The following is a 19,381-nucleotide window of genomic DNA, read 5'->3' on the forward strand; positions in this document are numbered from 1 at the left end:
AAAGAAATCCACTTGAACATCAGAAAAAGACTTCAGGATACAGAATAGAATCATAAAGGGGCCAGTTCACCAAGAGGATATATAACAGACCCAAATATTTCATGCCTTAGAACACACATTCTTTTCAAGGGCACACAGAACACTACCAAGACTGGCCACATATTGGGCCAGAAAACCAACCTTAATAAATTTAACAGGAATCAAGTAGCACAAAGTATATCCCGACCACAACAAATTAAATGAGAACTGTGTAACAGAACACTATCTGGAAAGCTTACCAGATATTTGGAGATGTTTAAATACTACACTTCTGAAAAACCCACAGGTCCAAGAAGAAACCAAAAGGAAAATGAGAGTATTTTGAACTGACTGAAAAAGAAAACACAACATACAAAAATGTACAGGATGCCTCTAAACCAGTAGTTAAGGAATATTATGAAAAACCTCAGCCAATAAATTTATCAACTTGGATGAAACCAAAATCTCCTTGAAAGACACAAAGCACCAAACACAAAAAGCAAGAGATGATCTAGTGATACAATGAAATATTACTAAACAATAAAAAATGAAGTATTGACATATGTGATGGCATGGACAAATCTCAAAGTAATTATGCAGAGTGAAAGAAGCTGGCCCCCGTAAAGAGTGCATACTTTGATTCAATTTATATAAAACTGTAGAAAATTCAAACAAACCTCCTGTGACTGAAAGCAGACTGCAGGCTGCCTGGGGACAGGACTGCCACAGCGGGAGGGATGAGGGGCCCCAGTGGGACTGAGGAGGTATTATGAAGGGGGTGATGGATATGTTCACTGGCTTCACTGTGGCAATGGGTTCCTGAATGTACACATACGTCAAGTTATCAACATGCACGCTTCAAATAGGTGCAGTTTATTGTATGCTAATCTAAAAAACTGAAGACAATATTTTGTCAGCACCTTCAGAAAATGATGAGTTTTAAGTGGCATGAAAACTGATGTACAGGAATTGCCTACTAAACAAGCACCCGAATCGAACGCTACGTTTAACGGCCATGGGTCTATGGAAGGTGGCGCCCACGAGGGAAGCGGCAGGGGAGCTGCTAGCAAGCAGCGCTGCCTGGCCGTGGAGTCGTGGAGTCACCGGCTGCGCCACAAGAGGCTGGGCAGCTGGTCCCGCGTACGGGAGCTCGGCCAGACCCAGAGGCTGAGCCGGAGACCCCAGAGGCCCCCAGACCCCGCCATTACCAGGTCCTTCTGGATGGAGAGAATCCGGCTGCGGGCGGCCTCACAGTTGGCCCGCTTGCCCGTAATGACGATGGTCTCCGAGTTGCTGTTCTCTGCTGGAAGGTCGATCTTGGTGTTGCTCTCTTCACGGATCTGCAAGGAGGGAGACAACCATGAGAGACCAACCTCCTGCAGTGGATACGTTAGGAGCACAGGGCCGGGGCAGGACGCGAAGAGTCAAGAAACAGGGGACAAGCGGTCACCTTTTTAATGTTTGCGCCGCCTTTTCCAATGATGTTCTTATGAAACTGTTTGAAGATTGGGACGGAAATTGAATAGCTGTTTTCCACCTTAAAGACAAAAGAGATGGTACAATGAACCACCCACGTTAGACAGTGAGGCATCCCTTCCACTCGGATGGCATCGTGAAAAGGCGAGCCCTGCTCTCCATAAACACGGGTTCAGATCCCATTTCTCCCCTTCACCTATCTGACCTCCAGGGTTGGTCACGAGACAGATGAGACCTGTCCAGTAACTACCAAGGTCTGGCACACAGCCCCTTTATAAAGAGCAGCATGCAATGCGACCCCCATGCCACCTGCCACCTGCAGACACACTCTACAGCCCAGAAGCAGTTGTACTTAGCCAGGCATCCTTCTCGATGCTCCCCAAAGAACACACACCGAGACGGCACACACGACGTGCAACCCCCAGAAACCCTAGCATTTGACGGCTGCTCGGTGCAGGGGCCCAAGTGAGACCCCTGTGCTCCATGCAGAAGTGATTGCTGGGACCCTCCTCATGGCCCACCAGGGGACAGCCCTGCCCTTGCTCCAGGTCCCTTGAGGAACCTTCTCATCAACCACCCCACCACTTCCCAAACCGCTTCCCCTTTTGGTTTTGAGGAATATCGTGTATCGATAAACGCGCGTTTCCTCGGTGTTAAAGCTCTCTCCTACAGGACGTGTTTCCACGTCCGGGGTCTCGAACACCAAGCGCCCCGGGGAGGGAGGGCCCAGGAGCAGGACCCAGGATTCTGAGTGACCTGCGCTCCTCCCCACCCACGCCACCACGTGACAACAGGGGCAAGTCGCATCCTTCCTACCAAGTCAGCCACCATCTTCTGCATGTATTTTGTGCATTTTTCCACCTCATTCTTGGGCCCTCTGAGTTGGACGATATCACTCTTCTGTGTTGGATCTGGAAAATTGATGATGACCTAGAACAAATCATGGCGAGACTGAGTTTGATTATCAATAAGGATTAGATTACAAAATACTGTATACTGTAACCACCAATCAAGTCACTCCTAGAGGATTGAAAAAAAAAGAACACGTTTACAAAACCTTTACCTCTGGGAACTTGTCACGAATTTCACGGATCCGTTCACCCTTTTGCCCAATGATTGTGCGATGAAACCTCTGTTCAATGATTAGATCCTTGGTGCGCTCATTTTCCTAAAAAGACAATTTAAGTACGTGCCATTCGTCACAAGCCAGGGGAGCAGCCCCCTTCCACCCCTGCAACAAGAGCAGCTTCAGGAAGCCCTGGGGACTGACCCAAGTCCACTGCAGGCAGCCTGGTGCAGGCGCTGAACAGCAGGGTGCCTGCCGGGGGGCAGCCCTGAGCCCTGCAGCATGCGCTGGGGGTCACGGGCTAGCAGAGTTCACCACAGTAGTCACCACTTCAAGGCTTAACACTTTGCACAGCAGGGAGTGATCCTTCCTGAACTCGGACAATCAAGAAAGAACGGTGCCACCTTGGGCATGAACCCACATGGCTCCCAACCAAGACGGCTGATGGAGACTGCAGGGCCTTAACCCCCCCCAGAAGCGCTGAGCCACTGAAGACACCTTCTTGGAGCTCCAGAAAGCAGCTGGAGGGCCGCAGTGTAGGGCAATCAAGACAAGGCCACTTAAAAGCAGGAGGATCCACAGTCCAGATCCTGGAGGGAGCCAGTGACCATCGTACACACACTGGGAGAATGGATGTCTCCCCCGTCTGGTGGTACCTGAGGGACTCACTGTCCCACAACCTGCCCGGTGTGCACAAAGGCTCGCTGACAGAAAGCTGTGGAGCAGCAGGTAAGTCGTGCCGCCTGGGGCAGGACACACGGTGCAGCACCTGGAACCAGGAGGAGGCTGCTTCCTGGGGAGGAGGGGACATGCCCAAGTGTGCAGAAAGGATCAGGGAGGCCCCTGCGCTTTGGCCTGGGGCTCTTCTCCAAGCTCACTGGATGGGTAAGCCCTGGAGAGCTCCCACAGATCAACCTGCAAAGCCTGGGAAGGGGGTTTCCTTTTATTCCTTCTTTCCTTTTCCTTCTGTTAGCTCCTGGCATTCAAAGAAAGCACTGTTGTAATGCTAGCTGGATACAAGCTTAAGGAACAGTTGCCTCAGAGTACAAATTCCAGGGATAACACTTTAAAATAGGAAAATGTCCAGGTTTCAATCAAAGGTTACAATATACACAAGACATAGGAAGCAGTGGCCCAGGAAAAGATGATTAAAGCATCAGAAACCATCAACGAGGACCAAACTGAGACATACCAAAGACTTCAAAAAATAGTACTAAATATTCACAAAGAGCTACAGGAAAATATGGACAAAGAACTAAAGGAAATGAGAAACAGAGATGTATCAATAGAGAGATGAGACAGAAATGATGAAAAAGTTCCAAACAGAGCTATAGAACACAGTAACAGAAATTCTGAAAAACTCCCTAGATGGGTTAAAAAAAAATAAAGTAAAAGAAAATGGAGTTCCTATGTCTGAAAGATTTAAAACGGAGACAAGGTAATTCTGCAGGTGATCTTATCACAAACTGCCAAGGGTGCTAAGCCCCAAGCACCAGTGTTCCTCAAAACCCTAAGGACACGGGGACCAAACCACAGACCCCAGGACAAAGGACTCAGCCCCTCACCTGAAGGACAACTACAGCACCCCAACCGTCCACCAACCACACCTTGCCAAATCCTCTTTTCCTTTAATCCCCACGCCTGGAAATGCCAAGACTGAACATGACGTGGGAGGCTACCTGAATCTGTGCTCCACAAATTCCAATTTTAAGACCCAAAATAAATGCCTCTGTTGCCTTGCAGCTCAGTTTGTTATTTCTCAGTTGACAGGTTCAACACCAGACCGGAACTGGCAGAGGAAAGAACCAAGAGAATCTGACGATAAGGCAAGTGAAATCATCCAGCCTGAAGAACAGAAAGAAGAACAAAAGCGAACAGAGCCTGAGGAACCTGAGTGGTGGGAGTTCCAGAAGAAGGAGCTAAAAGGGGCAGAGAGAATATTAAAAAAAACCAGTGGCTGACAACTCCCCACATTTAACTGAAGACACGAATATTACACATCCAACATGCTCAATGAACTCCAAATAGGATACATAAACCCAAATAGACCCATGCTGCGGCATGTTACAACAAAACTAAAATACCAAAGATACAGAGAAAATTCTGGACGCCGCAAGAGAGAAGCAATGTATCGTGTACAAGGGGGCCTCCGTAAGATTAAATGCTGACTTCTCCTTGGAAACCATGGAGGCTAGAAGGCAGAGGGAAGACATACTTACAGTGCTGAAGGCAAAACACTGCCAGTCAAGAATTCTATAACTGATAAAACAGTCTTTCAAAAACAAGGAACAGATTAAGACAACAAAAGATAAACGAAAGCAGATGCAGTTTGTCACCACGAGACTGGCCCAACAAGAGCTGCTAAGGAGAGTTTTGGAAAACATGGAGGATTGTGGAGACAGAAGTTGAATACAGGTTGCCAGGGGCAGGTGGCAGGGTGATGCAGTCAGCACACAATGCCTGTAGGGTTTCCACATGCGGAACGGGGGCGCTTTAGCACTGGAGGAGGTGAGGGTACTGCACAATTGTGGGTGTGACCAATCCCATTTGATGGCATGCCTGGGAGGGGCTGAGATGGGAAAATCTACCTCAGAAACACATTACCACAATTTAAAAAAAAAAGAAAAGAAAAAAGAGCAACTAAAGAGACAATACAATTAAATGCAATACATGATTCTGGATGGGATCCAGCAGGGGAGGAAAAAAGGCTCAAAAGGACATTACTGGGACATGTGAAAGACTGTAAGCTTTGTATCAATGTTAAATTTCTTGAACTGGGTAAGTGCATTTAAGACGTTACATGAATGAATATCCTTGTTTTTAGGAAACATCCATGGCGGCTCAAGTGTTCAGGAGCCTGATGTACACAACCTGCACTCAGACATTCAGAGAACGGATGGACAGACGGAATAACATGGCAAACGGAGAAAAGTGTTAAAATTGGTGTATCTGGGAGAACCCAAGATGGCAGCTAGGTGAGACAGGGCAAAAATACTCTGTGAAAAATACTAGATAAAAGCCAGAAAGTGACCCAGAACACCAGTTCAGCGATGCACCAGCCGAACAAGGTCTGCTAAATCCACAGGGACTGTGCATTTGGTGAAACCAGGAGTCGAGTGAGTGAGCTGGCTAAAAGTCCAGTGGCTGCGCAGTGGTGTGGGGAAACCATGGGTTGGCGTTTGGAGACAGACTAGTTCTTTTTTTAAAAAAAAACCTGGGACTGACTGTGGATACAATGGTGAGAACCACGCAGTAAAGCATGGCAGGAGTGGGCTGTCCCAACGCCTCGGTGTCTGGTGTGCAGGATAGCCCTTCTCACACCCACTGCTGATTGTCTCAGGGCCAGGGGGTGCAGAGAGGAGCCAAAAGGAGAAAGAAACCACACCCCTTGCAACCATCTCCCCGGCGGGCTGGGGACGCTCCTGCCCGGGGCCAGACCCATAGCCCAGAGCCACGCCAAGGGTCCCAGTGTGACGGGGAGTGTTTCCCGCAGCACCGCGCACACGCCACAATATCGGCCGTGGACAGTGGCCTTTAGTGCACCCACAGCTAATTGTCCCAGAGCTGGGAAGGTGTAGCTGTGCGAACAGGGGGAAATTAACATGCCCCATTCAACCATCTTTACAGCAGGCTGGGAACACCCCTGCATGACCCAGCAGCCCAGGGCTTCCCTGGAGGGCTGGCGCACACTTGTGACGTGGTGCAGCCTTCCCTCGGCAGGGGTCCTGGAAGAGCACGGCTGAGAAGGGGGACCCGCTTGGAAATCCCAGGGACCCTATGCCAGTACCAAGGACTTGTGGGTCAGCAGCAGAGACAATCGGTGGCAAGACTGAAATGAAGGCTTAGACTCTTGCAACAGCCTTGAATCTCCAGAAACACCTGGGAGGTTTTATTATTAAAGCTGCCCTGCCTCCCTAACCACACAGACACACGCCCCACATTCAGGGCGGACAGCACCAACAACACACCAAAACTTGGTGCACCAATCAAACCCCACAAGAATCAGACCCCCACACACCACAAAGACAAAGTTGGGGAGAACTGACTTGAGGGGAATAGGTGACTCATGGACCCCATCTGCTGGTTAGTTAGAGAAAGTGTACACCACCAAGCTGTAGATCTGATGAATTAGAGATTGTTATTTTAGAGACCCTGAAAGAACCCTATCAAGTACAGCAAATGCCAAGAGGTCAAAAACAACAGAAAATCTTAAAGCATACGATAAAACCAGATGATATGGAGAACCCAAACGCAAACACCCAAATCAAAAGATCAGAAGAGACACAGTACTTGGTGCAATTAATCAAAGAAGTAAAGACAAACAACAAGAGCATGGCACAGGATATAAAGGACATGAAGAAGAACATGGCACAGGATATAAAGGACATAAAGACGACCCTAGAAGAGCATAAAAAAGAAATTGCAAGAGTAAATAAAAAAATAGAAGACCTTATGGAAATAAAAGAAACTGCTGGCCAAATTAAAAAGATACTGGATACTCCTAATATAAGATTAGAGGAAGTTGAACAACTCAGCCTCCTCCACGACCTAAAGAACAAAAGAGTGGGGAAAAAAATAAAAAAAATCGAAATGGATCTCAGGGATATGATAGATAAAATAAAATGTCCAAATTTAAGACTCATTGGTGTCCCAGAAGGGGAAGAGAAGGGTAAAGGTCTAGAAAGAGCATTCAAAGAAATTGTTGGGGAAAAATTCCCAAACCTCCTACACAATATAAATACACAAAGCATCAATGCCCAGCAAACTCCAAACAGAATAAATGCAAATAAACCCACTCCAAGATATATTCTGATCAGAATGTCAAATACTGAAGAGAAGGAGCAAGTTCTGAAAGCAGCAAGAGAAAAGCAACTCACCACATACAAAGGAAACATCGTAAGACTAAGTAGTGACTACTCAGCGGCCACCATGGAGGCGAGAAAGCAGTGCATGACATATTTAAAATTCTGAGAGAGAAAAATTTCCAAGCAAGAATATTTTATCCAGCAAAGCTCTCCTTCAAATTTGAGGGAGAGCTTAAATTTTTCACAGACAAACAAATGCTGAGATTTTGCTAATAAAAGACCAGCCCTACTTCAGATACTAAAGGGAGCCCTACCGACAGAGAAACAAAGAAAGGAAAGAGGGAGAGAGGGAGAAATAGAGAGAGAGAAAAGGAGAAATTTAACAGACATATATAGAACATTACATCCCAGGTCACCGGGACACACATTCTTCTCTAGTGATCACGGATCTTCCTCCAGAATAGACCATATGCTGGGACATAAAACAAGCCTCAATAATTTTTTTTTAAAAATTGAATTTATTCAAAGCACATTCTCTGACCACAATGGAATACAAATAGAAGTCCATAACCATCAGAGACTTAGAAAATTCACAAACACCTGGAGGGTAAAAATGAGGGGGAGATGAAAACATTCCCAGATAATCAAAGCTGAGGGACTTCATCACCAGTAAATCAGTCCTATAAGAAATGCTAAAGGGAGTTGAGCAGGCTGAAAGGAACGAACACTAAACAACTGACTGAAACCACATAAAGAAATAAAGATTTCCAGTAGAGATCACATGGTAAATATAAATACCAATACTGTATTTTTGATCTGTAAGTCCACTATTTACTTCCTACAAGATCTAAAATACATAAACTGTAATGGTAAATCAATGGTTTTGGACTCAATGTAAAATATGTAATTTTTTCACAAGAACTACATAAAGGTGGGGGAATGGAGGAGTATAGGAACATAGTTTATCTGTCCTATTGAAGTTAAGTTGGTATCAAAGAAAAACACAATTGTTATAGACTTAAGAGGTTATTTAAGCCCCACAGTAAACACAAAGAAAGCATCAGAGAATATGATCAGAGATGAAAAGTAGAGTATGGGTTACAAAAAGTAGGGGAAGGGGAAACGGGGAGTTAAGAAATGAGAGTAGTGTTGCTGTTTGGGGTGAAGGGAAATTTCTAGTAATGGATGGTGGGAAGGTGATAGCATTGCAACATTCTAAATGTGATTAATCCCACTAATGGAATGCTAGGGAGGGGTTGGAAGATTTAGGCTGTATATATGTTTCCACAAGTGGGAAAAAAAAAAAAAAGTCTAAATAGATAATGACAAATGCCAAGGATGATCTTGGATGGGATCTGAGGATGGAGGAGAGGAGGATCGTTGGGACATAAGAAAAAAAAAAAGGAAATATAGAATGTAAGCTTTGTATCAATGTTGAATTTCTTGAACTTCTTAGCTGTGCTTAACGTGATTGCATAAATCAATGTTCTCGTTCATGGGAAATGTATATGTGAATTACAGTGTTTGTTCAAGGATGTGTGCAGCTTGCTCTCATATGCTCAGAAGACAGAGCAATAGATGATGGATGATAGGGAGGGAGGGAGGGAGGGAAAGAAAGAAATGGTGGTGTGACAGGATGTTAAAGTTGGTGGACTGGCGTATCAGGGGAGGGGGGTCGGGGTATGCTGGTGTTCTGTGTATGGGGTTTGTATTGTTTTTGCAACTGTTCTGGTAAGTTTGAATTTATTTCAAAATAAAATTAAAAACAAAACAAAACTGGTGTATCTGGTGTACCTAGGGGGTAGAGTTATGTTCTCTGTGTGGGGTTTTTATACTTGTATAAATGTCCTTTAAGTTTGAAAGTATTTCAAAATAAAAAGTTAAAAAAAAAAAAGTCAAAAAAAACACAGAATGCACAGAGCTGGAAGGCAGGGAGTACGCTATCAGCCAACTTATCGATGTACACACTTCTGAAAGATTCTGGCTCCGATGACAGAGAAATGAGGGTTTGCAAAGCTGTCATCCACTCCGGGGCGATGGGCCCAGGAAGAGGCCAGGGCAGGAGCTGGCGGAGCGAGGGGAGAGCCAGGGCACGAGGCCTGAGGAACGAGCTCTCGGGGACGCGGCTGGAGGCTATAGGAAACCCCCGAACGGGTGGGTAAAAATCACCCTTGACAAGAAAGAGAGCTCCCTGGCACGAGTACTGGGATGAAAGGAGTGAACCGGGATGCCTGGGGCAACCCTGGATGATGTCAAATCCTGGGCAGGGGCCTTGCTCCCCAAGCAATCAGCAGAGGGACTGCATCTCCTGGGGCCCCCAGCGCTGAGCTACAAGCACCTACGGCAAGTGAGCATTTTCTCTGGATGCCGAGGGTTGGGTGCAGACACCAGGCTCTCGGCCTTGGCTGCACGTTGCCATCACCTGGTGTGCTTCTAAGACCCAGGGAAGTCCACCAGCACCTCTGGAGTTGGGAGCAGGCAGATGACCCCAGGGTGTCTGCAGCACAGCGGCAGCACGCTGTGCTGGGAACCAGATGTGCCGGCTGACCCGGAGCGGGAGAGAGAAATGCCGGCCCTCCCAGTATGCTGGGCCCGACGGACCCGGGAGTCTGCTCCTTACCATGCGGGAGGCGAGCTCCAGCAGCTCACGCTTGGCCTGCTGCACGCCCTGTGGGTCGCCCTCGATGCGGATCAGGTTGCTCTTCTCGCTGTCGGGAGGGATGCGCACGGACACCTTGTACTGATCTTTAATTCTGTTTACTTGGGAGCAAACAGGGAAGAGTGTTTGGGACACAGAACAGTCTCCATTCCACCACAACTAGACTAGGCAGAGGCAAAGCTCCAAATAAACTCCTCGATGCTGCCCGCTCACCAGGTGGGACTCCTGGCTTCCCTGAGGCGAGACCTGTGTCAGAGAGTGCCCTGCAGTGACTGTGGGTCAATGGGTGGGACATGGCCTCAGCTTTACAACATTAGAACAATGCCCACATGTGTCTGATATCCAGATAAGTCAGGAACTACAGTTCACGCCCAAAGTTACATTCTCAAAAAAAGAATAAGGAGAAAAAAGACCCACTAAAAATCAAAAGCTCTCACATTAACTCAAAACAAAAGCAAGTTTGTGGTGTTGGAATGGTTCAACCAGCATAAAAAGGAAAACTGACCCGAGTCAGTCTTCACACAGAGACTTCATTCCCTATCATTTAAAAACGCCCAAGAAGGCAACACTGAGAGCGAAGATGGGCGGGCTGGTGGGCTGTGGCAGGGCTGACACAGTCACCCTCACACCCAGCAGACTGGGGCACCCTGGGCAGCACCCGGCGCTGGCCCGGCCCAGACCCCAGTCCCATCACAAAGGCCAGCTGGGGACGGTCCCTCTGCTGACTGAGCCATCTGGTCATGGGGCCTGCGTTTTCTCCCTCTCACATGTCTGCCTGAAGGGAGAGCACAGGGATGTCACTGGTCCCAGGGCACCCAGGCACTGCCCTGTGCATTTAGACTATGCAAAGCAGGGGGTGTCCCTGGGCCGGCGGTGGGCTCTCAGTGGGCACCCCATCGACGCCATCACACACGTGATGACACAGAAGTCAACACTGCACCTGCCCAGACACGAGACTGCCAGGCCCCTGCCTTGGGCATGAGTCCAGAAATGTCTCACTCCCTGGCCGGTTCTGGATCGAGGCACACTCAGGAGTGAACGCTCAGCATGTCTAAACCCTGGACCATCGGGCACGTGGCCTCCAGCGTGGCCCTGGCGGTGACCGGGTTGCCTTCTGAAAGTGAACGTTAGTCCACTGTAGGTTGCACAGCTCTGCGACCCACCGCTGCCCTGAGGGGGAAAGGCGAGCAGTCTCCCCTAGATGCAGAAGAGGTTCGCGGTCCTCGGGCAGCAGCGCTGGGCCACGCTTCCTTCCCATGACACGGAGGGCCTGGCCTGGGCTGTCTGCTCCGAGGCCCCAGGGTCTTGGGATGCCGCCCGCTGTGCTCACAGCCCCACTCACTGTTGGCTCCGCTCTTCCCAATGAGGTGCCTGTGGAACTTGTGGTCGATGCTGATCTCTACGTAGTCCATCCGGCTAACCTGCAGGAAGAGCACAGAGGCACGTCAGCAGGCACAAGCACTCAGGCGCTTCAGAGCAGTCCGGCCACGGGGGAGATGGTTACACGGACCCAGAACCAGAACCAGAACGAGAACCAGGACGCTGCAACTGTTGCCCTTTCTTACCATTGAACTGCCAGGAAGATGAGCTTGTGGCCCTGGAAAGGCCCTCCCCCTAACCCAGCCGCCCGCACCCACGCCTGCCCTGGACTGCAGTCCACACCCAACTGTCTCAGAGCCTTCTCCGGTCTCTGTGGGCCACTCAGCCAGATCCCCAAGACACAGGCACACGTGCTCCCCCTCGCCCACCCATGTGAAACCCGCCCAGCAGCAACGTGGCAACCATCCCTTCCCTCAGTCACCGGGGCCTCCCTCCCCATCAGGACATGATGCGACGACAGACGCTGAGCTCTGGGGCCCTTACCAAATCTTTGACCATAGCCTCAATCTGCTCCTGGGCCACATTTACGTCCTCCGTGGGGCCTTCCAGAGTGATCTTGTCCTCACCCTCTGTGAACTCGATGTGAACCTAGCAATCACCAACAAGGAACCAGCTGGTTACGGCTGAGAGGTACAGCTACAGGGACCCCCCCACTTCCAGCGTGCAGTCGCCCCTGAGCAGGGAACCGGCAGGCGCCTTTTTTAGGGGCAGGTGCTGACCCAAACCTGCTCACATAAACGTGTGCATGCGGGTCACATCTGCAGCTGAAAGGGGGGCTGCGGGAAGAGCACTTTTCCTAACAAACCAGCCCTTTACCGACACGAGGAACTGCACAGGCCTTCACTGCACTCACAACCAGAGGACAGCGACACCGCCACCATCCCTGCATTTGTGGACTGTTTACTCCCTTCTTTTAGACCCCCGACTCCTCTTTGGTTGCATTCGGAACAGTACAGCTGACAGGGCCCACATGGGTAAAGCAGCACAAGGGCAGCGGAAGAGACGCCTGCTTCCACGGCCAAGCCCACCCCACGTTCCTGGTCCAGGATAACACAGTTCAGGAAGGGAAACTGCCACATGAAGCAACTCTATCGGTGTGAACAGAACTTGAACCAAGAACAGTAAAATGACTACAAAAAGTAAATTGGAAACTACGTCTAAACGAAACAGGAGCGATGTTCTCTGGTGCCGCTCCCGCCAGGGTCCGTGGGAGCCTCTGTCTCTGGGGGTAACCTGACCCGACTCTGAGGGCAGGAACGCGGAGGATGTGGGGACCCACTAACTCCACAAGAAAACAAGCTCTATGTCAGCTGTGCTCCTCAAAAGCTGCAAATGTAACTGACATGAAGCTATTACACCACTATCATGAGATGAGACACACTCAAACATTGCAGTACACACCATCCCCCACCCCTGGTCACGTGGCTGTGAAGATGGGTGTGGAAATCTGGACCCACTTATGCTGCTGCCCCATGGTGAATGCACAGCCACAGGAGCACATGTGTCACCAGGACAAAGGATTCTGAAAAGTATTTCTCACTCTTTGAAAGCATCTCACAGGACTGACAGCAGTAACAAAACAAATGCCAGAAATGTGACGATAAAACCTGAAAGAAGAAACCCAGGCTAATCAGATCGAAAGTGTTCCCTTACCTTTGGCATCTGCTGAGTGATTTTGGCCAGGTTCTGCCCCTTCTTGCCAATGATAAAACGGTGAAGCCAGGAAGGGGCAGAGACAGAGGAAACTGTGAAACTGTTGGCCTAGGAAAAAGAAGAAAGCAAATACACGGGTTTGCAGAACTCAAGGTTATGTCAAAACAGAAGCTGGGTCACTCACCTAGGGGTCCGAGACAAGCTGTCGCCCACTGCAAGACACGTGCTGCCATCTCCACCCGGACCCCAGGAAACGCCAACCAAGGGGCATAAAGGACTGCACAGAATCCATCACAACCAAGCACACTCCACCCTCAGAGGGTTACCTTGGCATAGACTTCAGTCAGCGCCTGCCCTAGTTTTTCAGGCTCGCCTCGCAGTATCACGGTCTCTGAGACGCTGTCTGATGGTGGGATTTCAACGGAAACGCCAGTTCTCTCCAGGATCTCCTGCAAGGAATTGCCCTTGGGCCCGATGACATACTTATGCTGTGACTTCTTCACCTCCACCGCGATGGTTGTGGTCTTCTTTTTCTAGGTAAGACCACCACAAGGGCAGTGAGAAAGAGGGAAGAGCAAAGTGAAACGCAGGCAAGACGATGGGGGCCGAGACCAGGTACCCCTCCCCACCAGGCGAGGGCGAGGGCTGGCCGGTGCGCGGACACTGCTTCGCAAGCCTGGGCTTTCTCTTCAGACGCGCGTGGAGGGCAGCTGATGTGCAGGGCATGGCCCCCATTCTCTTTGCCCCTGAAGCCCTGGTGAACCACCTGGCGGCCGGGAAGGCATGGCTGCCATTTGCTAACCATGGGAACCGAGGCTGGGGCACAAGCCAGGTCAGCGGCACACCTTTTCCTCATAGATCTTCTTGATGCGTGCCACCGCCTGAGCCAGCTGCTCCTTCTCGCCAGTGAAGACGATCTCTGTCCGGCTGACGCTGGGCGGGGGGATGTTGATGCGCGTGCCCGTCTCCTGCATGATCTCGCCGACGAGGCGGTTGTAGGGCCCAGCGATGAAGGGGTGGAACGCCTTCTCCACCTCCAGCCTCTCGACAGCACGCTTGTCCTGGAAAGCACAGGCCCATGAGACGTGGCTCCAGGGACACTCAGGCACACAGCTCACCCTGCCACACAGCTGCCGGGGCGGCTGCCTTTGCCGGCCCAGGAACCTCAGACGAGCCCATGCCGCATGCCATGCAGCACACACCTGCTCGGCGGAAATGAGCAGGACCTCGTGGCGTGCCTTCTCGATGCCCTCCTTCGTGCCGGTGATCCTGATCTGATGGCTTGGGTCCTCTGGGCGCGGGATCTGTATTTTAGTTGCAGTTTTTAGCTCCAAGTCTTGCAGTTTCTCTCCATTTTTGCCAATAACAAAGCGATGATGTTCTTTGGGAATGGCAACAGTTGCTGAGGCCTGCAGCAGGAAGGGAACCAAAGGAAACAGAAACATGCCTGGTTCAGAAAAAGCGTTCTGCCCCCATGCAAATGCCCTTCTCGCGTGCCCTCGCCCGGCTGCCCCTGACTCATCCTCTTCTATGGTCTCAGCTTAAAAACCCCGCTCTCAGGGAGGGCTCCCCAACTGCACCTGAGTGGCCAGGGTCATTCAGGGAGACGTACTTCTTCACAGTCTTTCCAGCCTGGCTATCAGCACCACGAGGACAGAAACATGCAAGAATAAGGTCTGGCTTGTTCTGTTCCTGTCCGATTGCTAATGCCGTGCAAGGCACATGGGAGTAAAGGAAGAACTTGCTGACTAACCAGATGCACTTGTGTTTCTGGAGCACTAGGCTATTTTTTCCAGCCATAAACCTTGTATCTAGTAACAAACTGTCACTCCTTTTCTTTTATAACCAGCTAAATTAGACAAATCACCAGAGGGAAGAAAATGAAAATAACCAAAACGCTTCAACACAAGTCAACACAAGAGATTTAAGCCCCATCCTAAAGTTGCAGAGAAACCAAAGAGAAAGAAACAAAAAACAGCCGTTAACCAGGCGGCCTTTACAAAGGGGCCAGCATGACAACCTGGTGCGGCCTCTGCTGCGTCACCACCAGCCGGTGCGGGAGGCCTCCCTGGGCCCGAGTGAGCAGCTTCACAGCAGACAATCTCCACGTTCTCGACAGAAGTGGCGAACTATGGCTCAGAGGCACTAGAACAGGCCCCCAAGTCCCAGGTAGCTGAGAAGGAGCATGGCCCTTTCCGTGCTGGGGACAGGCGGAGGCGGCTGGGAAGGCTGCAGGCCTGATCCAGAGGGCAGTTCTGACCCTCACTCTGAACACGGTGCAAAAACATTACATGGAACTGTTCCAAACAGTTCCCAACTGCACTGTGGTGACACACATTGTGACCAAATGAGGTTTCTTCCCACAGTGGTTCAGCATTAGGAAATTCATTTATGGAACACTTCACATTGCTAGATCTGAGGAGAAAAATCAAGCAATCACCCCCACAAAATTCAAATTTGTTTGTGATAAAAATTTGCAAGAAAATAGCAATTAATGAATTTTTTTTTAACACAACCAAAGACACTATACACACCTCAGCCCAAAGCCTTCCCGAACAGAGAGACACCGCCCGCACTGCTACTGCCACCACACCTCCCAGCCAAGTGAGAAAGGAGAATGCACAGGAGAAAAAAAGGGCAAGATTCTCCACTTGCAGATCATGTGACTGCACACTGGAAACCCAAGTCAAAAAGAGTCCTTGGAGAAATTACGCCTGTAGCATAAATTACTATAAATTACTCCTAAATTAAATTTATTGTCTATAACAGGGACAAAAAATTAGCATCTAGAAATCAACAGCCTTAATCCATACAAAAAACAACCAGAAAGGAAGACCCACTAACAGGCAAGAGAAAAGCAAACAAAAAGGACAATAAGTACTTAGGCATAAGCCCAACCAAAAAGGTGGCCTACGGCAATGAGAAAACATCCCTTAGAAGATCTAAGAGGTCTAAATCATAAGGACGCCAATTCTCCCAAGAGGAAGTTTACACCAATTCTCCAAGATGAAATTTAAAAACCAATGCGATTTTGAAGACGGTGATTACAGTCTGCACAGTCGAACTACAAGAGCAGAACAGCCAGGTGTCAGAAGACATGCTCAATCCCAACCCTGTGGGCGCAGACCCATTCCTAAACAGGCTCTCTGAAGACGCTGTTAAAACGGCCAAACTCAATCAGGGTGAGCCCTGATCCGACAAGACTGGAGTTCTTGTGAGCAGAGGACATTCAGACACAGCCAGTTTGTAGAAGCCAGAGGAGGAGACAAAAGACACCCTGCTCTGTCACGGGGCAGAGACGGGGACAGACTGGCCAGCCAGCCACCCCCAGCCACTGCAGCCTCCCGAGAAAGCCTGATCTTCCCGACACCCTGATTCTGCACATCTAGCCTCCGAAACCAAGGAACAATAAATTCCTGTTGTTCAAGCCAACCCGGCAGTAGTACGTCACAGCAGCCCATGCAAACGAAGACACCAGGAAACCCTTGAGAAAGCAGCACAGTACCACGGGAGGGCCCATAACAGCACGATACGCAGACATGTTCCGAAACCATCACAGTGGAAATGGCAGGCACCAGCACATGGAGAGAGCGACCGCCGGTCAGAAGGGAAACCCAGACGTGACCTAAGTTAATAGGAAATTCAGTACATGATAAAAGCAGCATGTCAAATCACTGGAGTCTTCGAAAATGGTCTTTTAAAGATGGAGTTCACACTGATAACTACAGAAAAATATGAAAATGGAACTGTACCTCACACCATTCACAATAAACGCCAAACAGGCAGAACAAGAACGGTGAGAACACCCTTACACGAGTACCAGAATATGGATAAATCTTCTTACGACCTTGAAGTGAAAAAACTTTCCTAACAATGATACAAAATTAAAAGATTCATAAATTTGACTAATAAGAAAAAACTTCCATAAAGCAACACACGCCATGAGCAAGATCATAAACCAAATGACAAACTCGTTAAAATTATTTGCAACTTACACTACTGACAGAGGGTTTTTAAAAGCCCTAATACATCGAGCTCCAGAAACTGAGCAAGATAAACCTGACAGAAAAATGGACAAAATCTACGAGGAGTGAGTTCACAGAAAAAAAAATGCAAACGGCCCAGAGATACAAAGACATGCTCAATCTCGTTCATCAGAAAAATGCAAATTAAAAGCTACACCCAGCTATTGTTCAGAATGGCAAAGACCCAAGCATCTGACGAGCCCAGCAGGGATATGGGGAAGCAAAGCTCTCGCACACTCCCGAAGGGGGTGCAAGTCAACAGGAGTCCTAAGGAGGGGAGGGGGGGGCTCTCTCCAGTGAAACTACATACCTTTGACCCAGCCATCTCACTTCTAGGGATCTATCCCAAAGAACAGGGGGTAAAATAGGCAACAGTGTGCAAGATTTATAGGATGGCAAGAGTAGAACAGGGTTCACGGCCATCTCCAGGGAAGGGGTAGAAGGGGAGGGCATCGGAAGGGAGGCTTCTCTGAATACGCCTTACCACGCAGTCTTCACTTGGTGATCATGTCCGTGTTTATGTGACATGAAAAAACTATAAATCAACTGAAGCAAACGAACCTAACTATATATCAAGATGATAGCATGACCCCAAAAGAAAAGAATCACTTCCAGTAACTTGAAAACCCCTTGTTTTGACGGCATTTTAAAGAAATTTAGCACGTCCTTAGTGGTCTTAATGTTAGTGGCAATACTGGAATCATTTTCAAACTACTACAGATATATTATAACATGAAACAATTCATTATGTTAATGTCATTAGGAATCGCGCTTTTCACTAAAGCAATAAGTACAAAATCCAAAGTAGCCCAAATCCTCCAAGTTTCACCTTAATGAGAAACATCAGAACCCGCGATTCTTCTCCTTTTTTAAAACACCACTTTCCTAGCTCTGGCCTCAGAAAAGGCCCCTGAGCACTGACAACCCAGCAGCAACGTGCTGCCTCTGCCCTTCTCCGTGCTCCCGAAAGGAAATGTCCCACTAAAAAGGACCAGGCCTCTGGGACAAATAGCTGACTCCAGATCCGTGGAAACAAATGTGTAAGATCAGCCCAAGACATTTCTTTGTGCTAGAAGTTAAGAAGTTATCAAAGAATAATGGATTGTGCCAGAAGAAGAGGAAGCAACGTCAAAAGGGTTCTCACTGGCCAAAGGTGAGGCAATTTAAGCATAAAGAAATGGCTGTGATCCACTGAAATACATTAAATGCAAAACTTCTTGAATCTACAATGACACAAAAGATTCACCCATTGCCAGTGAAGATGCCAGAGTACTGAGAGTACCACCCACAAAAAAAACCCGTAAAATTTGATAAGGGGAAAAGGATCAATTATTTATCCTGCATTTCCTGTATGAATTGTTGATGAAGAAAAGATCTTCTTTACAAGAATATCAACTACGTAGAAGTTTGACAGAATTGAGAAATCATTATTTGCAATTCCCAATTAATTTAGGCAAGGATCATCAATGGATTATAAAACCATTAAGTATGGTCACTGCCTAGACATCCCTGAAGATGTGGGAAGTGATTAAACTACAGTAAGGGGTAGCAACAGACAAAATAGAATTTAGCAAAGGATTATGAACACTGAATCTCTACATAATTTTCTTTATCTTAGTTGCTAGGGTATTAGAACAGCTAGAAAGAAAGAATTGAAATGGTGGAACTGTAACCCATAACATTCTTTGAAATTCGCTATATAGCTATTTGTTAAATTATAAATTGAAAGTTATCACCTTTTTGTATATATATTTCACAGTAAGGAAATAAGTGAAACTATGGTACTGTAACTCATTCTTGGAAATTTCCTATATAAATTAAATCATACTTAGAAAGTTGTCACCTTTTTGCATATATGTTGTATTTCACAATAAAGAAATAACTGAAACTGGAACTGTAACCTGTAACATTCTTTGAAATTTGCACTCTACCGACTTGTTCAATTGCCCTTGGAAAGCTATCACATCTATGTAAATATGTTGTATTTCACAATAAAAAAACAAACCATTAAGTAAAAGTTTATTGGCAGAGAACTTTATAATGAGTAGATTTAAACTAAAAAACACCAGAATCAACTATCAACCTCAGAATCAGGACAAGAAAACAGCCGTATGTAACACCAAGTACACAGTACCATCTGGATTATCTGTGCCAAAATAAATGGAATATGCAACTAATCATGCCCCTAGATCTAACCACCAGTTTACAAGAAATAATGAGTAGTTGAACAAATCAAACACTCCGTTTTCTCAACAGATCAATGGCATTAGGAAGAGGGTGGGGGTGTTTGGCCGCCGCC

At 48.0% G+C, this 19,381-nt stretch overlaps 1 protein-coding gene across 3 annotated transcripts in view; it reads right to left on the reverse strand.

Moving 5' to 3' along the window:
* Positions 1-19,381, reverse strand: part of LOC119544039 (high density lipoprotein binding protein) — an 88,065-nt gene that overhangs the window by 12,291 nt on the left and 56,393 nt on the right. For all 3 annotated transcript variants that reach the window (XM_037849060.1, XM_037849059.1, XM_037849061.1), the window contains exons 6-16: positions 14,260-14,466; positions 13,903-14,118; positions 13,384-13,590; positions 13,058-13,165; positions 11,888-11,992; positions 11,367-11,445; positions 9,986-10,125; positions 2,558-2,662; positions 2,311-2,424; positions 1,469-1,555; positions 1,227-1,358 (exon numbers count right to left, since the gene is read on the reverse strand). In XM_037849060.1, the coding sequence (XP_037704988.1) occupies positions 1,227-1,358; positions 1,469-1,555; positions 2,311-2,424; positions 2,558-2,662; positions 9,986-10,125; positions 11,367-11,445; positions 11,888-11,992; positions 13,058-13,165; positions 13,384-13,590; positions 13,903-14,118; positions 14,260-14,466 (1,500 nt within the window). The remainder of the gene's footprint in view (positions 1-1,226; positions 1,359-1,468; positions 1,556-2,310; positions 2,425-2,557; positions 2,663-9,985; positions 10,126-11,366; positions 11,446-11,887; positions 11,993-13,057; positions 13,166-13,383; positions 13,591-13,902; positions 14,119-14,259; positions 14,467-19,381) is intronic.

This window comes from Choloepus didactylus, chromosome 9 (genome assembly GCF_015220235.1).
Source record: "Choloepus didactylus isolate mChoDid1 chromosome 9, mChoDid1.pri, whole genome shotgun sequence".
Classification (NCBI taxonomy): domain Eukaryota; kingdom Metazoa; phylum Chordata; class Mammalia; order Pilosa; family Megalonychidae; genus Choloepus; species Choloepus didactylus.